This window comes from Moschus berezovskii, chromosome 2, assembly GCF_049115385.1.
Source record: "Moschus berezovskii isolate FMDL1 chromosome 2, NW_MosBer_1.0, whole genome shotgun sequence".
Taxonomy (NCBI): Eukaryota; Metazoa; Chordata; class Mammalia; order Artiodactyla; family Moschidae; genus Moschus; species Moschus berezovskii.
Genome location: NC_142461.1, coordinates 111,787,759 through 111,808,820, shown reverse-complemented (window position 1 = coordinate 111,808,820; position 21,062 = coordinate 111,787,759). Strand labels below are relative to the sequence as shown.

The window sequence follows — 21,062 nt, the reverse complement described above, 5'->3', positions numbered from 1 at the left end:
TATTTTCTTTCATTTATGTTGCAGAATAGAAGGCTTGAACTCATATTCACAGAGTGATATGACTAAAAAATGTGAACTAATCAGTTCCCCCTTTGAAAAAAAATCCATTCAGACTTACATATGTAAAAAGACCCCAATCGTTAATAACATCAGTCAATCCTAAAGGAAATCAACCCTGAATATTCATTGGAAGGACTGATGTTGAAGCTGAAGCTCCAAAACTTTGGCCACCCTATGAGAAGTGTTGACTCATTGGAAAAGACCCTGATACTGGGAAATATTGAGGGCAGGAAGAGAAGAGGGTGACGAAGGATGAGATAGTTGGATGGCATCATCAACTCAATAGACATGAGTGTGAGCAAAGTCTGGGAGATAGTGAAGGAGAGGGAAGCCTGACAGGCTGCAGTCCATGGGGTCGCAAAGAGTCAGACACAACTGAGCGATGGGAAAACAATAAATCAATAACACTCATGAAAATAAACTCTTCAAGTGAAAGATCCTGAAAGTATATCCTATAATGCCTTAAAAATTGGAAATAAATGTTAGAGGGACCAGTATTTGAAACATATTCAAGATAACAAGTGCTCATAAATATTTATTAGATAAGCTGCAGAATGAATATGCCCTTAATGTCTGCATCACTGGCATCCACTAGAAAGGATGCCTACCCATTACTCACTGGACTTCCCAGGTGGCACTAGTAGTAAAGAACCCACCTGTCTCTTATGCCAAAGGAGACATAAAAGATGTGGGTTCAATCCCTGGGTCAGGAAGATCCTCTGGGGGAGGGAATGGCAACCCACTCCAGTATTCTTGCCTGGAGAAGCTCATGGACAGAGGAACCTGATGGGCTACAGTCCATTGGGTCTCAAAGAGTCAGACACAGCTGGGGCAACTTAGCACATACCCATCACTCACACTTTACTGATTCTTACTGGGTCATATACTTGAAGGTGAGCAAATCGTTCAAAGCAAATAAGGGCTTTCAGAAATTCCTTGGCTTTGGCTGAATTCACATGATACCAAGCATGTAAATGGGTATTTGTCCCTTTTTTAAAAAATTTTTCATATGGCTATTTGAAATTGTGTAGACCACACCTTTCTTAGGCCTGTACCAGGAGCTCACACTGAAGAGCTAAATATTTTAAATGTGAGTTATTGTGGTCACTGACAAGAATACTACTAACAAGCAGTATTCTGAATAAATGTTTCTTTAGCTTTCATGTGGAAAGATCGTTGTGAAAATGAACTTGGGTGGGACAGAAGAGAGGCAGGGGATGTTTTCTTACCAGTAAGTAGTGAATGTGCCTCCAAAATTACCCAACTCTTTCACAGATTTCTTTCTTGGAAAAAGTACAACATTAAAAGTACAATGTCTCCGCCTGCTATAATCAGTGTGCTAGTCTTGAACTATACAAGCAACTCAATGATCTTATCAACATAAACATGCATGTACAATGTAGGAGCTGGTTTTTCTCTTTCATTATATTGATTTCAGCATATCAGTTATCATCCATTCGATGGAATTTTAAGCTGGAGCCTTCCAAATGGCTGAGTGAATAAGGCTGAGAAGGATGGCAGAACATTAGGCCTTCTGATTAGCTTCTCAGAATTTATTTTCTCGGAGTAGTCAAATAATAAGGTAACAGAATGAAAGGAGAAAGGGGAAAAAATCACGATGCAGTTTACTTTTTTAAAAAAAATCCAATTAAAGTGTAAAAACTCAAATGGAAGCTACAAAGCCTTATAACTTAATTGTGGAAGTGACATACCATCATTTCTGCTGTGTTCTGTTGGTCACACAGACCAACTGTGGTGTAGTTTGGGAGAGGACTACACAGGAGTGTGAATACCAGGAGGCAAAAATAATAAGGGGACTCCTTGGAGACTGACCCATGACCATTGGGATGTTTGTCCGTGGCTACTTGACGTGGATGTGTTGATGCAGAAATCTAAGCCTGTACTTCCTCTTGGATTTCAGTCTATTTTCTTAGCAATATGCATTTATCTTCTGCACTCAGGCACTATTTTGAAGTTAGACAGTGAAGACCACGTACTTTATAAAACAGTTTTGTCAGGATTTAATTCATATACCATAAAATTCACCCACTTAAAGTATCCAGCTCAGTGGCTTTTAGTATATTCACAGAGCTATGCATTCATCACTGCAATCAATTTTAGAACATTTTTGTTATTTTATTATCACTTAAATTTCACTCCCCAGTTCTGCATCCTCCCCTCAGCCCTAGACAATCACTAATCTACTTTCCATCTCTGTAGATTTGCTTATTCTGAACATTTCATGTAAATGGAATCATACAATATGTGGGCCTTTGTGACCAGCTTCTTTAACTTAGCCTAATGTTCGCTTACTCCTTGGAAGGAAAGTTATGATCAACCTTGATAGTATATTAAAAAGCAGAGACATTACTTTGCCAACAAAGGTCCGTCTAGTCAAGGCTATGGTTTTTCCCGTGGTCATGTATGGATGTGAGAGTTGGACTGTGAAGAAAGCTGATCGCCGAAGAATGGATGCTTTTGAACTGTGGTGTTGGAGAAGACTCTTGAGAGTCCCTTGGACTGCAAGGAGATCCAACCAGTCCATTCTAAGGGAGATCAGTCCTGGGTGTTCATTGGAAGGACTGATGCTAAAGCTGAAACTGCAATCCTTTGGCCACCTCATGCAACGAGTTGACTCACTGGAAAAGACTCTGATGCTGGGAAAGGTTGGGGGCGGGAGGAGAAGGGGACGACAGAGAATGAGATGGCTGGATGGCATCACCGACTCTGTGGACATGATTTTGAGTGAACTCCGGGAGTTGGTGATGGACAGGGAGGCCTGACGTGCTGTGATTCATGGGGTCGCGGAGAGTCAGACACGACTGAGCGACTGACCTGAACTGAACTGAATGTTTCCAAGGTTCATCCATGTGGTATTAATAGCATAAATTAATTTATTCATTTATTTTAATTGCTGAATAATATTTCATTGTATGAACATGATACATTTATTGTGTGGATATAATGTGTGGATTTATCCATTCATCAGTTGATGGACATTTGAGTTGTTTCCTTTTTTCAGTTATTACAAATGCTGCTACGAATGTTTGTGTACATGGTTTCCTATGGACATATGTTTTCATTTCTCTTGAGTAGATACCTAGGAAGGGGATTACTGGGTCAGATGTTAATTATATGTTTAACCACTTGCAGAATTTCCAGATGTTTTTCAAAGTGGCTGTACCATTTTATGAGCTTCCCAAGTGGCTAAGACGGTAAAGAATTTGCCTGTAATGCAGGAGACCTGGGTTCGATTCCTGGGTTGGGAAGATCCCCTGGAGAAGGAAATGGCAATCCACTCCAGTATTCTTGTGTGGAGAATTCCATGGACAGAGGAGCCTGGTGGGCTACAGTCCGTGGGGTCACAAACAGCCGGACATGACTGAGTGACTAACACTTAACATGTGTGAGGGTTCCAATTTCTTCACACTCTCACCAACACTTGTTATTATCTATATCTTGACTGTAGCTCCATGCATGCATGCGTGCTCAGTTGTGTCTGACTCTTTGCCATCCTATGGATGGAGATTTCCAGGCAAGGGTACTGGAGTGGGTTGCCATTTCCTCCTCCAGGGGATCTTCCTGACCCAGGGATTGAATCTGAATCTCCTGCACCTCCTTCCATTGGCAGGTGGATTCTTTACCACCTGGGAAGCCCTGACTGTAGCTCCAGTGGGCTGAATAATGGCCCCCAAAGATATCTGCTATATTCCTGTGAATGCTACCTTGTATGGGAAAAAGAGTCTATGCAGATATAATTAACTAAAATATCTTGGGATTGGGGAGATTATACTGGATTACCCAGGTGAGCCCTAACTACAATCACGAGTATTTTTTAAAGAGACGGTTACTAAAAAGAGGCAGAAGGAGATCTGACTTTAGAGAGAAAAAGAGACAAAAGGTACCTGTAAGGGACTGAAGTGAGGTCCCAAGCTCAGGAACCCCTGTAGCTACCTGAAGCTGGAAAGGAAGAAACAGATTCTCCTCTCGAGCCTTTGGAGAAAGTGCACCCCTGCCAGCACCTTGATTTCAATCCTGTGAAGCTGATTTCAGACTTCTGGTCTCTAGAAATGTGAGAAAGATGGAAATATGTGTAGATATCAAAGGGCGACATAAGGAATCTTTGAATGAAGAAAATATTCTGCTCTTCATTGTATCGAAGTCAACATCCCGGTTGTGATAATGTCCAATAATTTTACAAGATGTTACCACTGTGGGAAAACTAGATAAAGGGCATGCATAATCTCTCTGTAATACATCTCACAATTGCATTAGCCATTCTGGCAATGTGCTGGCGTAGTGTGAGGGCATTCCATAAAGCATCTTTCAGTTCAGTTCAGTTCAATCGGTCAGTCGTGTCCGACTCTTAGCGACCCCATGAACCACAGCACACCAGGCCTCCCTGTCCATCACCAACTCCTGGAGTTCACTCAAACTCATGTCCATCGATTCGGTGATGCCATCCAGCCATCTCATTCTCTGTCGTCCCCGTCTCCTCCTACCCCCAATCGCTCCCAGCATCAGAGTCTTTTCCAGTGAGTCAACTCATCGCATGAGGTGGCCAAAGTATTGGAGTTTCAGCTTTAGCATCAGTCCTTCCAATGAACACCCAGGATTGATCTCTTTTAGAATGGACTGGTTGGATCTCCTTATGGTCCAAGGGACTCTCAAGAGTCTTCTCCAGCACCACAGTTCAAAAGCATCAATTCTTCGGCGATCAGCTTTCTTCACAGTCCAACTCTCACATCCATACATGACCACGGGAAAAACCATAGCCTTGACTAGATGGACCTTGGTTGGCAAAGTAATGTCTCTGCTTTTTAATATGCTATGAAGGTTGGTCATAACTTTCCTTTCAAGGAGTAAGCATCTTTTAATTTCATGGCTGCACTCAGCATCCGCAGTGATTTTGGAGCCCAAAAAAATAAAGTCTGACACTGTTTCCACTGTTTCCCCATCTATTTCCCAAGAAGTGATGGGACCAGATGCCATGATCTTCGTTTTCTGAATGTTGAGCTTCAAGCCAACGTTTTCACTCTCCTTTTTCACTTTCATCAAGAGGCCTTTGTGTTCCTCTTCACTTTCTGCTATGAGGGTGGTGTCATCTGTATATCTGAGGTTATTGATATTTCTCCAGGCAATCTTGATTCCAGCTTGTGCTTCTTCCAGCCCAGCATTCCTCATGATGTACTCTGCATAGAAGTTAAATAAGCAGGGTGACAATATACAGCCTTGACGTACTCCTTTTCCTATTTGGAACCAGTCTGTTGTTCCATGTCCAGTTCTAACTGTTGCTTCCTGACCTGCATACAGGTTTCTCAAGAGGCAGGTCAGGTGGTCTGGTATTTCCATCTCTTTCAGAATTTTCCACAGTTTCTTGTGATCCACACAGTCAAAGGCTTTGGCATAGTCAATGAAGCAGAAATAGATGTTTTTCTGGAACTCTCTTGCTTTCTCCATAATCCAGCAGATGTTGGCAATTTGATATCTGGTGCCTCTGCCTTTTTTAAAACCTGCTTGAACATCTGGAAGTTCACGATTCACATATTGCTGAAGCCTGGCTTGGAGAATTTTGAGCATGACTTTATTAGCGTGTGAGATGAGTGCAATTGTGTGGTAGTTTGAGCATTCTTTGGCATTGCCTTTCTTTGGGATTGGAATGAAGACTGACCTTTTCCAGTCCTGTGGCCACTGCTGAGTTTTCCAAATTTGCTGGCATATTGAGTGCAGCACCTTCACAGCATCATCTTTCAGGATTTGAAATAGCTCAATTGGAATTCCATCACCTCCACTAGCTTTGTTCGTAGTGATGCTCTCTAAGGCCCACTTGACTTCACATTCCAAGATATCTGGTTCCAGGTGAGTGATCACGCCATCATGATTATCTTGGTTGTGAAGATCTTTTTTGTACAGTTCTTCTGTGTATTCTTGCCACCTCTTCTTAATATCTTCTGCTTCTGTTAGGTCCATACCATTTCTGTCCTTTATCGAGCCCATCTTTGCATGAAATGTTCCCTTGATATCTCTACTTTTCTTGAAAAGATCTCTTGTCTTTCCTATTCTGTTGTTTTCCTCTATTTCTTTGCATCTTTACCTAGTAATAAATCATTTGTCCATAGGTCAATGTCCCACGCATTGAGGAATATGGACCCTTTGATATTTTGAAAGTAGGATATGGATGCATTTCTACCAGTTGGGTTGCCACTGATATTCACTCTAGTGCAATGGTCCCCAACCTTATTGGCACCAGGGACTGATTTTGTGGAAGACATTTTTTCCCGTGGATCAGGTGTGGAGATGATGGTTTGGGGATTATTCAAGTGCATTACATTTATTGTACACTTTGTTCTAACCTAATGCTGCCACTGAGCTAATGGGAGGTACCCGTATGCGGCCCAGAGGTTGGGGACCTGCTCTAATGTGTCAATGCTACTGAGTCTACAGTGCATAAGAACCCCTATGACCCCTACAATTCATAAAAACCCTAGTGAAAGGAGAGCTTCTGGTGAGTCAATGCATCTTGTCATCAAGACCTCCTAGGTATCTTCAATGAGAAACCTAAGGCTTTAGTACATCTGAAACCTTGGTATACATTGCTGTTGTTCAGTCACTAAGTCGTGTCTGATTTTTTGTGACCCCATGGACTACAGTGCACCAAGCTTCCCTATCTTTCACTATTTCCTGAGTTTGCTCAAACTCATATCCATTGAGTCAGTGATGTTATCCAACCATCTCATCCTCTATCACCCCCTTCTCCTCCTGCCCTCAATCTTTCCCAGCATCAGGGTCATTGAGTGATTCAATTTTATTTCTCTTATTTTTCATAAAAAGCAAGGCAAGAATCCTCATATCATCGTGAAATCCTCAAGAATCCTCGTATCATCTATTTTACCTTTTCCCTCTAATTGATATTTTTCTCCCCTCTTTTCTCTTTGACAAACGTGTCAGGGCAATCATAATTTGCTCAAGTAGGCATATGTCAGTTTTGCTGTTAAAAAGAAAGACACTCAAATCACCTATAAACTTTATAGAATACTTTCTAGGCTTTTATAATCATGATAGTTTTCCACCATGCAGATGATAGAGTCTGATGTGCAGTCAAAGGATCCAAGTCAATCTCCTGTTTTCCTTTCTAAAAGTTTTTCTGATAAGCTTGCCCTGTTGTCCCAGAAATATTCCCAAGTAGTCTTTAAAACTCTTATGACTCTTCCCAGAATAAATAAAATTGAGTTAATGATTCATCTCTGGGGTGCCTCACGAGTGAGAAGAACCACAAACCACACATGTTCCTATTCACACCCCCCAACAGTGATGCAATTCTCCTGAACTTTGCTCCAGTAAATCCCACAGCTGAGTCAATGCTCAGCGTCCTTCGTCCATGACTAGCAGTTGCATTTTTCATGACAGGCACTCTCTCACCTCTGCTTACATAGTCTATAGAATAAATGCATCCCAGGGAATCTAAGTAAAACTTTTTGACAAATGCTCATAGCTTTCTGTTTTGGGGACACACACATTTTATTTCACAAACAGAAAACCATTTATACATTAGAAATCTTTACACATCAGTTCAGTTCAGTCGCTCAGTCGTGTCCGACTCTTTGTGACCCCATGAACTGCAGCACGCCAGGCCTCCCTGTCCATCACCAACTCCCGGAGTCCCCCCAAACCCATGTCCATTGAGTCAGTGATGCCATTCAACCATCTCATCCTCTGCCATTCCCTTTTCCTCCTGCCCTCAATCTTTCCCAGCATCAGGGTCTTTTCAAATGAGTCAGCTCTTCGCATCAGGTGGCCAAAGTATTGGAATTTTAGCTTCATCAGTCCTTCCAGTGAACACCCGGGACTGATTTCCTTTAGGATGGACTGGTTGGATCTCCTTACAGTCCAAGGGACTCTCAAGAGTCTTCTCCAGCACCACAGTTCAAAAGCATCAATTCTTCGGCGATCAGCTTTCTTCACAGTCCAACACTCACATCCATACATGACCACTGGAAAAACTATAGCCTTGATTAGATGGACCTTTGTTGACAAAGTAATGTCTCTGCTTTTTAATATGTTATCTAGGGTGGTCATAACTTTCCTTCTAAGCAGTAAGCATATTTTAATTTCATGGCTGCAATCACCATCTGCAGTGATTTTGGAGCCCAGAAAAATAAAGTCTGACACTGTTTCCACTGTTTCCCCATCTATTTGCCGTGAAGTTATGGGACTGGATGCCATGATCTTCGTTTTCTGAATGTTGACCTTCAAGCCAACTTTTTCACTCTCCTCTTTCACTTTCATCAAGAGGCCTTTGTGTTCCTCTTCACTTTCTGCTATAAGTGTGGTGTCATCAGCATATCTGAGGTTATTGATATTTCTCCCGGCAATCTTGATTCCAGCTTGTGCTTCTTCCAGCCCAGCGTTCCTCATGATGTACTCTGCATATAAGTTAAATAAGCAGGGTGACAATATACATAATACTCATAATACTACATTATACACTCTATCTTTGTAGGAATTTAGGCTTTGAAAAGGCCTCTGATTGTGGATACTTGTATATAATTTATTATTTTCTAGATCTTGTTCACTCTGGGGGTCCTCTTAAATCATCATGAAAAACTAGGAATGTGGTAAACCCAGACATATTAGCTGGTTTTGAGACTGTCAGAAGGGTAAACTAAGGCAGTTGTTTCCTTCCTCTTTAGTATTTTTCAAGTGAAAGAAAAATCTAGAAACGATTGAGTGAGTATGTACTATGTGTAACATATTGTATCAGGCCTCGGCAGTGAAAGCAAGCAGTCTTTGCTCTCAAGTCACTCGCAGTTTACTAACAAGAGAAACATGAATATACTCGAAATAAATATATTCAATAAAAATATTGAATAATAGTGCAAAATGGCAATAAAATCTGCCATGGAATAATAGTTTGTCCTGAATAAATAAATTATAATTAAATATTTGGTCTGAATTCAGTAGAGGGAGAGAACAATTCAAACTTGGGTCACGAAAGGAAGGTTGATTGAAGCAGAAAGCTGGTAGAATGAGAACATCTAGGCTAAAGATGCTACTTTCTGATTCTCTAAAGAAATGGATATCTAGCTTGTCTCTATGGCGCAGATGTATCATCAACCAATGTGTTAATTTTCCAGTGACAAAACTTCTTATTTCCTGAAAGCAATTTCAGAATCATTTTTTTCTCCCCTTCCTGCCTCTGCCAGTTCCAAACCCTGTGTCACAATGTGATAGCTGTGATGGGAAAATGCTGTATAGCGTCTTTGCTTCCTCACAAGTTCTTTAACTTCAACCTCAGAGGTTGTCCTAGAGAGCAAAGCTTCCTGGGCTGTGGTCAGCAGAAAGACTTGGCGAAGAAATTGTTTTTTTCTCTCTCTATAGGAAGATGACAGGGGCCTCCCTGGTGGCTCAGCAGTAAAGGATCTGCCTGCCAGTGCAGGAGATGTGGGTTCAATCCCTGGGTTAGGAAGATCCCTTGGAGAAGGAAATAGCAACCCATTCCAGTAGTCCTGCCTGGAAATTTTCAAGGTCAAAAGAGCCTGGTGGGCTACAGTCCATGGGGTCACAAAGAGTAGGACACGACAGAACGACTAAACAACCACAAAGCAATGGGAAGGACGACACACACATCTCTCCCACTGTTACTCTGAGAGGAAGGAGTTTAAAAGTTGTTACCTAGAGTAGGTGACGTAAGCCTCCTGACTGACAGCACACGTCTTTCTATCGGTGCCTTTGCAGACACTGGTCTGGCTTTTTGAAATCTTTCTCCAGCTGTGACTGTGCTTTCACTAATAATGACCACGAATGAAAGGAGCCTCAGTGGACAGAGCTCTAGGCTGCCATCTAGAGCCCCCTGTCTCCCCACAACTGCCTATTAATTACTACACAACCCTCACATCTCTGCCTGTAAACACCTAGGAGGTAGGCATGTTTGCTATCATGGGTACTATGAGGTCTGTTGGGGATTTGGATTGATTGCAATTCTACACAGATAAAATGCTTTCTCCATTTTATTTACAATATGTATGTAACATACAATGTGTATAGTTTAAATATATAATACGTGTATTTTAAAATCCTCTGTAAGCACAAAGCCAGTCTTTGGTAGCAAGATCCTACTTGTGAGTCTTACCATTTTTTTCCCTCTTTTGAAGGTTTCTGGACATTGAAGCCGAAATGGTCAACTTTGCCAGTTACTATGCTGGTGTCGCTGTTGGAGTGCTTGTCACAGGATATTTTCAAGTTAGTGACACCTACATTTTATTTATAGATCAACATCTGGGTTCAAAGACATGACAATGAAATGCAAAATGTGTTCTTTAAAGTTATTCAGAAGCCCCAAGGACTACAGTTTTTATTTCAGGGGGATGAAGAGGATGGGAAAGAATTTTTCCTCTCAGCTGGGGAGGAGGATATGGACACTTGCATAGAGAGGTAGAGAATAGACATTCAGCTTCAGTGTCTTGTCTTCCCCTGCTCTCCCTGCTTCACTCTCTCTTCTAAACTCAGAATAGTGGTGGATGTTTTCATACAGGGAGACTGAATCCCTGTGGAAAGCGGATGTGGGGAATTGGAGGAAAGCAAGCTTGGCTTTCTTTTTTCTCTTGAATTCCAACCCAGATTCTATAAACTGAACCCATATTCTAGATTTCAGTTATGGGAGGGCTTGGTGTTATTTAACTCTCACTAAGGAAGAAAAACATTTTATCTTCTGCCTTCTCATGTATAGAAAATAATAAATTCCCCCTACTCTCCATTCACTTATGAATTCCAGGAAGTTAGTTTTAGTTATAAAGATAAATGAGTTATTTCTCATCCCCGCCCCCCAATCCTGGCACTAAAGCTTTAATGACAGGCTTCTTTTGCTTGAGAGGGAAACTGTAGTAAAGATTCCCTGCTTATGTCATAATTTTTGTCTTACTTTTTTCTGAAAATCATTGTCCAAGAGCTTGAAAACTGCAGGCATTCATGTTAAGTCGTTTCAATCATGTCTGACTCATTGTGACCCTTTGGACCATAGCCCACCAGCCTCCTCTGTCCGTGGGATTCTCCAGGCAAGAATGCTGGAGTGGATTGCCATGTCCTCCTCCAGGGTTGAAAGCTCTGCATGCATGCTTATTGGCAGGCCTCTCAGGAGAAAACTTTACTTGGAAGTGGCATGCAAAAGTAGTGATTTAAGAGCAAAAATTTACTTTTGATGTGATGAGCCTTCTTTTACACATGAGGAGAGGGATAGTTAATAAGGTTAACTCTGGAAGTGGTCAAGCTGGATTCAAACCCAAGTCTCTGGTTTCCCTGTTCACAGGGTTCCACTTGTCTCCACTCTCAGCTGCAGATGTCAGAGCTCACACCTTAGTTCTGAACAAGAGGCATGTTGTGAATTACTTTCCTCTTTTTTTCAGCTGTTCTAGTGAAAGTATTTTCTAATGAAAAGAGAAGGAATTAATGCCTGATCTTATAACAATGCTAAACATTCCTTGCTCCATTTCCAGATATGCTTTTGGGTAATTGCTGCAGCTCGTCAGATACAGAAAATGAGAAAATTTTACTTTAGGAGCATAATGAGGATGGAAATTGGATGGTTTGACTGCAATTCAGTGGGAGAGCTGAATACAAGATTTTCTGAGTAAGTGGCTGGTAGGATTTTTTTCTTTTTCTTTTTTTTGGCATGCATCACAGGACATGTGAGATCTAGTTCCCTGACCAGGGATTGAACCTGTGAGCCATGCAGTGGAAGCATGGAGTCTTAACCACTGGACTGCCAGGTAAATCCCTGGTAGGATGTTTTAATGGATGTGTGATTTTTCTCTAATGAAACTTTTGTTTCTAAATTAATGACAATTGGAGAAACATTTTCAGTTCTTTTTGCTGCATTTTGTCTAAGTTGGGTTTTTATAAGTAGCATGACTTTTTCATAGGTAATGGTTTATCAAATATAACTATTAAAAATTGAAAGCTGGGATATGACAGCTTGGTTTGTAGGTCCTGGATTAAAATATTAGAAATGAAATATTATAGAAGACAGTTTAAAAGAAGTAGGGTCATTTGGCCTTGAAAGGAGAAACTGAGGGATATCACAATCTACGTCCCCATAAGGAAAACAATACAATCAGAATGAATTATTAATATCTTGTTTTGTCTGTTGATGTAATTTCTGCACATAAAAACAAAAAATTCAAAATAGTTTGAGAAAGATTTAAACTGAAAACTGGATTTAAATCCAGTTTATTTCTAAATACTTTGTTGTAGTTGAGTCACTAAGTCATGTCCGACTCTGTGTGACCCCCATGAACTGCAGCTTGCCAGGCTCCTCTGTCCATGGGATTTCGCAGAAAGTACTAGAGCGGGTTACCAAGCCCTTCTCCAGAGGATCTTCCTGATCCAGGGAATGAACCTGCATCTCCTGTATTGGCAGGAGAATTCTTTACCACAAAGCCCATACCTAAATATTAGTTTGGGTCATTAATAGTACCCCTCCAGTTCAGTACAGTTAAGTTCAGTCACTCAGTCGTGTCCGACTCTTTGCAACCCCATGAATCATAGCACACCAGGCCTCCCTCTCCAACACCAACCCCCGGAGTTCACTCACCTCCATCGAGTCGGTGATGCCATCCAGCCGTCTCATCCTCTGTCGTCCCCTTCTCCTCCTGCCCCCAATCTCTCCCAGCATCAGAGTCTTTTCCAGTGAGTCAACTCTTTGCATGAGGTGGCCAAAGTACTGGAGCTTCAGCTTTAGCATCAGTCCTTCCAATGAACACCCAGGGCTGATCTCCTTTAGAATGGACTGGTTGGATCTCCTTGCAGTCCAAGGGACTCTCAAGAGTCTTCTCCAGCACCACAGTTCAAAAGGATCAATTCTTCGGTGATCAGCTTTCTTCACAGTCCAACTCTCACATCCATACATGACCACGGGAAAAACCATAGCCTTGACTAGACAGACATTGGTTGACAAAGTAATGTCTCTGCTTTTTAATATGCTATCTAGGTTGGTCATACCTTTCCTTCCAAGGAGTAAGCATTTTTTAATTTCATGGCTGCAATCATCATCTGCAGTGATTTTGGAGCCCACCCCTGTGTAATTTTTGAATGAGCCAAGCCCTGATCAATGAGAACTGTTGAACTTTATTGAAGCTTGAGGTTCCATGAAAGACAGTTAGCAGTGTAGTGGCAATAAAAGCAGACTGAGCATCGGGATCCCTAGCCTCCAGCACTGATTCTGCCTTTACTTATTTTAACTTTGAATAGATACTTATCTTTGTTAGAATACAATTGTCCAATCTCTATGTAATATCTTAGATCCTTTTGCTATTAAGTCCTGACCCTTGTTTGCTCCATCTGGACAAGAGATTATGGAAGGTTTGCAGGAATATGAATTTAATGTAATTATTGTCAATCAATACTCTGGAGCACTTTCTTTTGCAAGGCATTAAGGTATACCACAGAACTCCTGATCTCAAAGAATTACATAGCAAATAATCAGAGCTAATATATATTGATCGCTTACAATATGCTAAGCACTGTTCTACATACTTGACATATATTAACTAATCCTCATTGCTACCTATTGTTATTATTGTTACCTAATGTTATTATCCCCATTTTATACATGAGGTAACTGAGACACAGAAAGATTAAGTAACTTGCCTGAGAAGAGCTTGTGTTTAAATTCAGAGTTTGGCTCCAAAGTCAGGGCTGTTAACCACTCTCCTATATTACCTGTAAGCTGCTGCTGCTGCTAAGTCACTTCAGTCGTGTCCGACTCTGTGTGACCCCATAGATGGAAGCCCACCAGGCTCCCCCGTCCCTGGGATTCTCCAGGCAAGAACACTGGAGTGGGTTGCCATTTCCTTCTCCAATGTGTGAAAGTGAAAAGTGAAAGTGAAGTTGCTCAGTCGTGTCTGACCCTTAGCGACCCCACGGACTGCAGCCTACCAGGCTCCTCCATCCATGGGATTTTCTAGGCAAGAGTACTGGAGTGGCTTGCCATACCTGTAAGCAGGAAACAATAATTATATACACATAGACAAAAACATGTATACAGATTATTCGGAGGCTTCCCTGATGGCTCACCAGGTAAAGAATCTGCTTGCAATGCAGGAGACGCAGGAGACACAGGTTAAATCCCTGAGTCAGGAAGATTCCCTGCAGGAGTAAATGGCAACCCACTCTAGTATTTCTTGCCTGAAAAATCCCATGGACAGAGGAACCTGGTGGGCTATAATTAAGTGGGTTGCAATGAGTTAGATATGACTAAACCACTAAGCACACACACAGAGATTAATCACATTGCTATGGAAACACAGGGAAGAAGATAATACTTCTCCCTGGAGGATTATATAAATTTTTATGAAATAGGTGGTATGTGAGTAGAACTTTGAGACTGAAAAGACTTAGCATATATAAAGAAAAGAAGGGTTCTTCATGTCAGATCAGGATGTTAGCTTGCAGTTCAGTTCAGTCACTCAGTCATGTCCAACTCTTTGCAACCCCATGGACTGGAGCACCCCAGGCTTCCCTGTCCATCACCAACTCCTGGAGCTTTCTCAAACTCATGTCCATCTAGTTGGTGATGCCATCCAACCACCTCATCCTGTGTCATCCCCTTCTCCTCCTGCCTTCCATCTTTCCCAGCATCAGGGTCTTTTCCAACGAGTCAGTTCTTTGCATCAGGTGGCCAAAATATTGGCGTTTCAGCTTCAACATCAGTCCTTCCAATGAATATTCAGGACTGATTTCTTTTAGGATGGACTGGTTGGATCTCCTTTCAGTCCAAGGGACTCTAAAGAGTCTTCTCCAACACCACAGTTCAAAAGCATCAATTCTTCGGTGATCAGCTTTCTTTATAAGTCCAACTCTCACATCCATACATGACTACTGGAAAAACCATAGCTTTGTTGGCAAAGTAATGTCTCTGCTTTTTAATATGCTATCTAGGCTTACTCCTTGGAAGGAAAGTTATGACCAACCTAGATAGCATATTAAAAAGCAGAGACATTACTTTGCCAACAAAGGTCCATCAAGTCAAGGCTATTGTTTTTCCCGTGGTCATGTATGGATGTGAGAGTTGGACTGTGAAGAAAGCTAATCGCCGAAAAATTGATGCTTTTGAACTGTGGTGCTGGAGAAGACTCTTGAGAGTCCCTTGGACTGCAAGGAGATCCAACCAGTCCATTCTAAAGGAGATCAATCCTGGGTGTTCATTGGAAAGACTGATGCTAAAGCTGAAACTCCAATACTTTGGCCACCTCATGCGACGGGTTGACTCACTGGAAAATAGTCTGATGCTAGGAAGGATTGGGGGCGGGAGGAGACGGGGATGACAGAGAATGAGATGGCTGGATGGCATCCCCGACTCGATGGACATGAGTTTGAGTGAACTCTGGGAGTTGGTGATGGACAGGGAGGCCTGGTGTGCTGTGATTCATTGGGTCGCAAAGAGTCGACATGACTGAGCGACTGAACTAAACTGAACTGAGGTTGGTCATACTTTTTCTTCCAAGGAGCAAGCATCTTTTAATTTCATGGCTGCAGTCACCATCTGCAGTGATTTTGGAGCTCAAGAAAATAAAGTCTCTCACTGTCTCCATTGTTTCCCCATCTATTTGCCATGAAGTGATAGGACCGGGTGCCATGATTTTAGTTTTTTGAATGTTAAAAAAAAGAGAGACAAATAAGATGGTTTCCAAAAGCCTTTGCCTATGTTGAGTGAACATCAGTTGGGAAAATTGGATTAAAGGCAAACTCCCTTGGCTATGAGGGGAGAGGTCTAATGAGCTCCCACATTACACCAAATTTTCCAAGACATGAGAAGCTACTAAGTTTCCCAAGGGCAATGGGATACAGAAATGGGAGCATTTAGAAATAAAAGGTTAAACTTTCTGGGAAAGATATTTGAATTGACCAAATTCAGTTTCAGTGATCAAAGCCTCTTTTGTTTCTAGTGATATTAACAAGGTCAATGATGCCATTGCTGACCAAATGGGTATTTTCATCCAGCGCATGACCACGAGCATCTTTGGGTTCCTAATGGGATTTTACCAGGGTTGGAAACTGACCTTGGTTATTATCTCTGTCAGCCCTCTCATTGGGATTGGAGCAGCCATCATTGGTCTGGTAAGAATGTCTTCTCACTTCTCTCCATGGGAAGACTTTTGCTCTGAGAAACAGCCAAAGATGTGAAATTTGTTTCCCTTCTCCTGAGTGTGTTTAGTTAACATCATTATCACTACATTGATTTATTTTGTTTGATTATTGCTCAGTATCAAATAACATTCCATTATTAAAGGTGACTGTTTTAATAACATACATATTATTATATTAGTAATATTAAAAATGTGCTTAGTCACTCAGTCATGTCTGACTCTTTGTGACCCCATGGACTGAAGTCTGCCAGGCTCCTCTGTCCATGTCTCCAGGCAAGAATACTGGAGTAGGTTGCCATGCTCACCTCCAATAATAACTGTATTAACTGGACATTTGCTATTTTGCCAGGCATTATTAGGAGCTTCATGGACATGATCTATAATTTTACAACAATCATATAAAGTATTAATGCCATTTTAAATATAAGAAATGGAGGCTCAGAGAGGTAAAGGAACTTTTATAGAACTGCACAGCCAGCAAGAGACAGAACAGGATTCAAATTCAAGGAAGCCTGATTCCAAATCCCTACCCACTGTCTAGTGTACATATGGCTTCCGTGGTCTCCCAAGTTTAGATGCTTCCCTCAGAAAGACCCAGCAAATATACCTGGATCAGTAACAAGCACATACAAGAGATTTCTGCAATCACACTGTGTTCTCCATCCCATGTGATCAGTTTCAGGGAGGTATCTGACCCATTCAGAGAAGTATCCCAGTCAGTTTCCACTCCCCAGGTATGCAAGTCAGGAAAAAGTGTAGGAGTAGGAACTTGGCATCATCCCCCCAAAAAACACTCCCAAAGATTGAGAAATTATTTCATTTTACTTTCAGAGCAGTCATATGAGATAACACATCATGGGATCTGGCACACTAATGATTTACTGTAAATAAGAATAGAGTTTAAGTGAAAAACTGCACACATATTCACATCACTGAGCAACAGGTACCAATCTCCATGACTATATTCTCCAGCAAAATATTCTCCACCCTCCACTGGCTGTATTAGTCAAACACATCCCAGGTAATACAGAGTGACAATAGCAAAGAGCTCACTCTACTCACTAGGTCACCACCTGCCTCTATCACTTGACTCAAGAACAATATGTTTAACCTGTCAAATGTCAGTTTCCTCCTTGTAAAAATAAGGTTAATACCCCCCAGAGTCATTGTGATGACTCAAGGCATTATCCATGTTATGCACTTAGCACAGCATCAGGCACAGAATTAATTGCTAATGAGATATTAGCTTTTATTTTTTTCTCAATCTACTGAATCATGCAAGCTTTACAACAGTTTTTCCTATCAAATGCTTTCCAGTGGCACTCCAGGAAAGCCTCAACCTTTCCAGAGGGTTGCTGGGGACTCTGCAAACATTTGATTCAGCATTTTTCCCCTCTAAATATATTTAATCTCTTACTTCAAACCCACCATAGATTAATAATCATCCTCAAATGGCTCATGTGTCACATTTTAACATGTTGGAGACCAATAACATGGCCTAGCTTACTTGGTCTCAAACAGGCTCAAAGCACAGTTTCTCTTCTCATCTCCGTGTCCATATTTCAATCTCTTGTAAATGTGTCACCAATTTGGAATGTTGTAGTGCTGCACTGTTTTCTTCTTGAATTCAGGTCTGTGCATGTTTGTGTAAAATGATGTGAGCAATTTTACAAAGCTCAATTCAAAAGCAGAACAGAAAAAGGTGGAGGGAGAAAGATATGAAATATTAGAAATTATTGTGGGTCTTGTATGCCTTTTCTGACTTTTATATTTACTATAGGAAATATGATATTGCCAATATGCATCTTTTAAGCCTTTCTCAGCAATCAATGCAAAGAAATAGAGGAAAACAACAGACTAGAAAAAACAAGAGATCTCTTCAAGAAAATTAGAGTTTCCAAGGGAACATTTCATGCAAAGATGGGCTCGATAAAAGACAGAGATGGTATGGACCTAACAGAAGCAGAAGATATTAAGAAGAGGTGGCAAGAATACACAGAACTGTACAAAAAAAATCTTCACGACCAAGATAATCATGATGGCGTGATCACTGACCTAGAGCCAGACATCTTGGCATGTGAAGTCAAGTGGGCCTTAGAAAGCATCACTATGAACAAAGCTAGGAGGTGATGGAATACCAGTTCAGCTATTTCAAATCCTGAAAGATGATGCTATGAAAGTGCTGCACTCAATATGCCAGCAAATTTGGAAAACTCAGCAGTGGCCACAGGACTGGAAAAGGTCAGTCTTCATTCCAATCCCAAAGAAAGACAATGCCAAAGAATGCTCAAACTACTGCACAATTGCACTCAACTCACATGCTAGTAAAGTCATACTCAAAATTCTCCAAGCCAGGCTTCAGCAATATGTGAACTGTGAACTTCCAGATGTTCAAGAAGGTTTTAGAAATGGCAGAGGAACCAGAGATCAAATTGCCAACATCCGCTGGATCATGGAGAAAGCAAGAGAGTTCCAGAAAAACATCTATTTCTGCTTCATTGACTATGCCAAAGCCTTTGACTGTGTGGATCACAATAAACTGTGGAAAATTCTGAAAGAGATGGGAATACCAGACCACCTGACCTGCCTCTTGAGAAACCTGTATGCAGCTCAAGAAGCAACAGTTAGAACTGGACATGGAACAACAGACTGGTTCCAAATAGGAAAAGGAGTATGTCAAGGTTGTATATTGTCACCCTGCTTATTTAACTTCTATGCAGAGTACATCATGAGGAACGTTGGGCTGGAAGAAGCACAAGCTGGAATCAAGATTGCCGGGAGAAATATCAATAATCTCAGATGTGCAGATGACACTACCCTTATGGCAGAAAGTGAAGAGGAACTAAAAAGCTTCTTGATGAAAGTGAAAGAGGAGAGTGAAAAAGTTGGCTTGAAGCTCAACATTCAGAAAACAAAGATCATGGCATCTGGTCCCATCACTTCTTGGGAAATAGATGGGGAAACAGTGGAAACAGTGTCAGACTTTATTTTTGTGGGCTCCAGAATCACTGCGGATGCTGAGTGCAGCCAAGAAATTAAAAGACACTTACTCCTTGGAAGGAAAGTTATGACCAGCCTAGATAGTATTTTAAAAAGCAGAGACATTGCTTTGCCAACCAAGGTCCGTCTAGTCAAGGCTATGGTTTTTCCAGTGGTCATGTATGGATGTGAGAGTTGGACTGTGAAGAAAGCTGATCGCCAAAGAATTGATGCTTTAGAACTGTGGTGCTGGAGAAGACTCTTGAGAGTCCCTTGGACTGCAAGGAGATCCAACCTGTCCATTCTAAAGGAGATCAATCCTGGGTGTTCATTGGAAGGACCGATGCTAAAGCTGAAACTCCAATACTGTGGCCACCTCATGCGAAGAGTTGACTCACTGGAAAAGACTCCGATGCTGGGAGGGATTGGGGGCGGGGGGAGAAGGGGACAATAGAGGATGAGATGGCTGGATGGCATCACCGACTCGATGGACATTTGAGTGAACTCTGGAAGCTGGTGATGGACAGACCTGGCGTGCTATGATTCATGGGGTCGCAAAGAGTTGGACACGACTGAGCGACTAAGCTGAACTGAACTGTAGCTCCTATATCAGTTTATCTGAGGTGTAAAGAGATTCTTTAATGTGATCCCCTGGTGGCTCAAATGGTAAAGAATCTGCCTGCAATGCAGGAGACCAGGGTTTGATCCCTGGGTTGGGAAGACCTCCTGCAGAAGGGAATGGCAACTCACTCTAGTATTCTTGCCTGGAGAATTCTGTGGACAGAGGAGCCTGGCAGGCTACAGTCCATGGGGTCGCAAAGAGTTGGACACAACTGAGCGACTAAGATTTTCACTTTTCATTTTACAATAAAAACTGATAACTTTTGCAACTACTTAATTTTCTCATTAACATGCTACCTATCAGCTTCTCTGGTGGCTCAGTGTTAAAGAGTCTGCCTACCAATGCAGGAAACATGGGTTCAATACCTGTGTTGGGAAAAATCCCCTGGAGAAGGAAATGGCAACCCAATCCATTTTTCTTGCCTGGAAAATCCCATGGCAGGCTACAGTCCATGGAGTCTCAAAAGAGTTGGACACAACTTAGCGACTAAACAACAGCATGCTACCTCCATATATTTCAGGAATACATGAGAAGAGAATTGTGGTAAAAACTGCAATGGCATCCATACTAACCAAATAACCAAATTCAAATTTTGATGTTGACAAAAATAGTCTCACTTTCCTTTACTGTTGCCTTTTCAATCTTGTGAAATGAATATACTGGCATAAAATACTACTTGTATGCTAAAATTCTAAGATTTGTTTGATAAGAGTTTTGCTACTAAACGTTTGGAAAAACTTGGAATATAAACTCCCTTAGTCTGGGTACTATATATATTTTTAGATTTCTGAATCAGTTAATCTTTCACAACATTTGCTTTCTCCCCTTCTTGTTTCTTAACCTGTGCCAGAAAATTTTTTGGTGGTTGATTCTAACTAGGACTCAAGTCCAATTTTAGAAGAAGTAACTTGTTTAATATTAAGTGCAATGTCTTTTTCTTTCCTTTTGTGAAAAGCAAACCTAATTAGTTGAACCCCTACAGTAGAGTCAAAGTGGTGTAATATTTATCTCAAGTTTTCTTCTTTGGAATTACCTCTGCATATCATATCATGTGTTTGGCTGCTCAGAACCTCTTTCTTATTCTACATTCTAACCAATATGATGCCTGCATGGGCCTTGGTCTTTGTATCTGGTATTTGTGAACTGTAACATGGCCTTTGGCCAACAGTAATGAAATGTGACAATTTGACTTGAAAACATCATTAATAAGATGACTGAAACACTGTGGTCCCAGAAAAGGCTCTATTTGGGACTTAATCTGT

The 21,062-nt window shown here is 41.3% G+C and overlaps 1 protein-coding gene across 3 annotated transcripts in view; it reads left to right on the top strand.

The window, feature by feature from the left end:
• Nucleotides 1–21,062, top strand: part of ABCB11 (ATP binding cassette subfamily B member 11) — a 92,781-nt gene that overhangs the window by 7,573 nt on the left and 64,146 nt on the right. For all 3 annotated transcript variants that reach the window (XM_055397990.2, XM_088842548.1, XM_088842549.1), the window contains exons 5-7: nucleotides 10,212–10,299; nucleotides 11,550–11,683; nucleotides 15,999–16,170. In XM_055397990.2, the coding sequence (XP_055253965.2) occupies nucleotides 10,212–10,299; nucleotides 11,550–11,683; nucleotides 15,999–16,170 (394 nt within the window). The remainder of the gene's footprint in view (nucleotides 1–10,211; nucleotides 10,300–11,549; nucleotides 11,684–15,998; nucleotides 16,171–21,062) is intronic.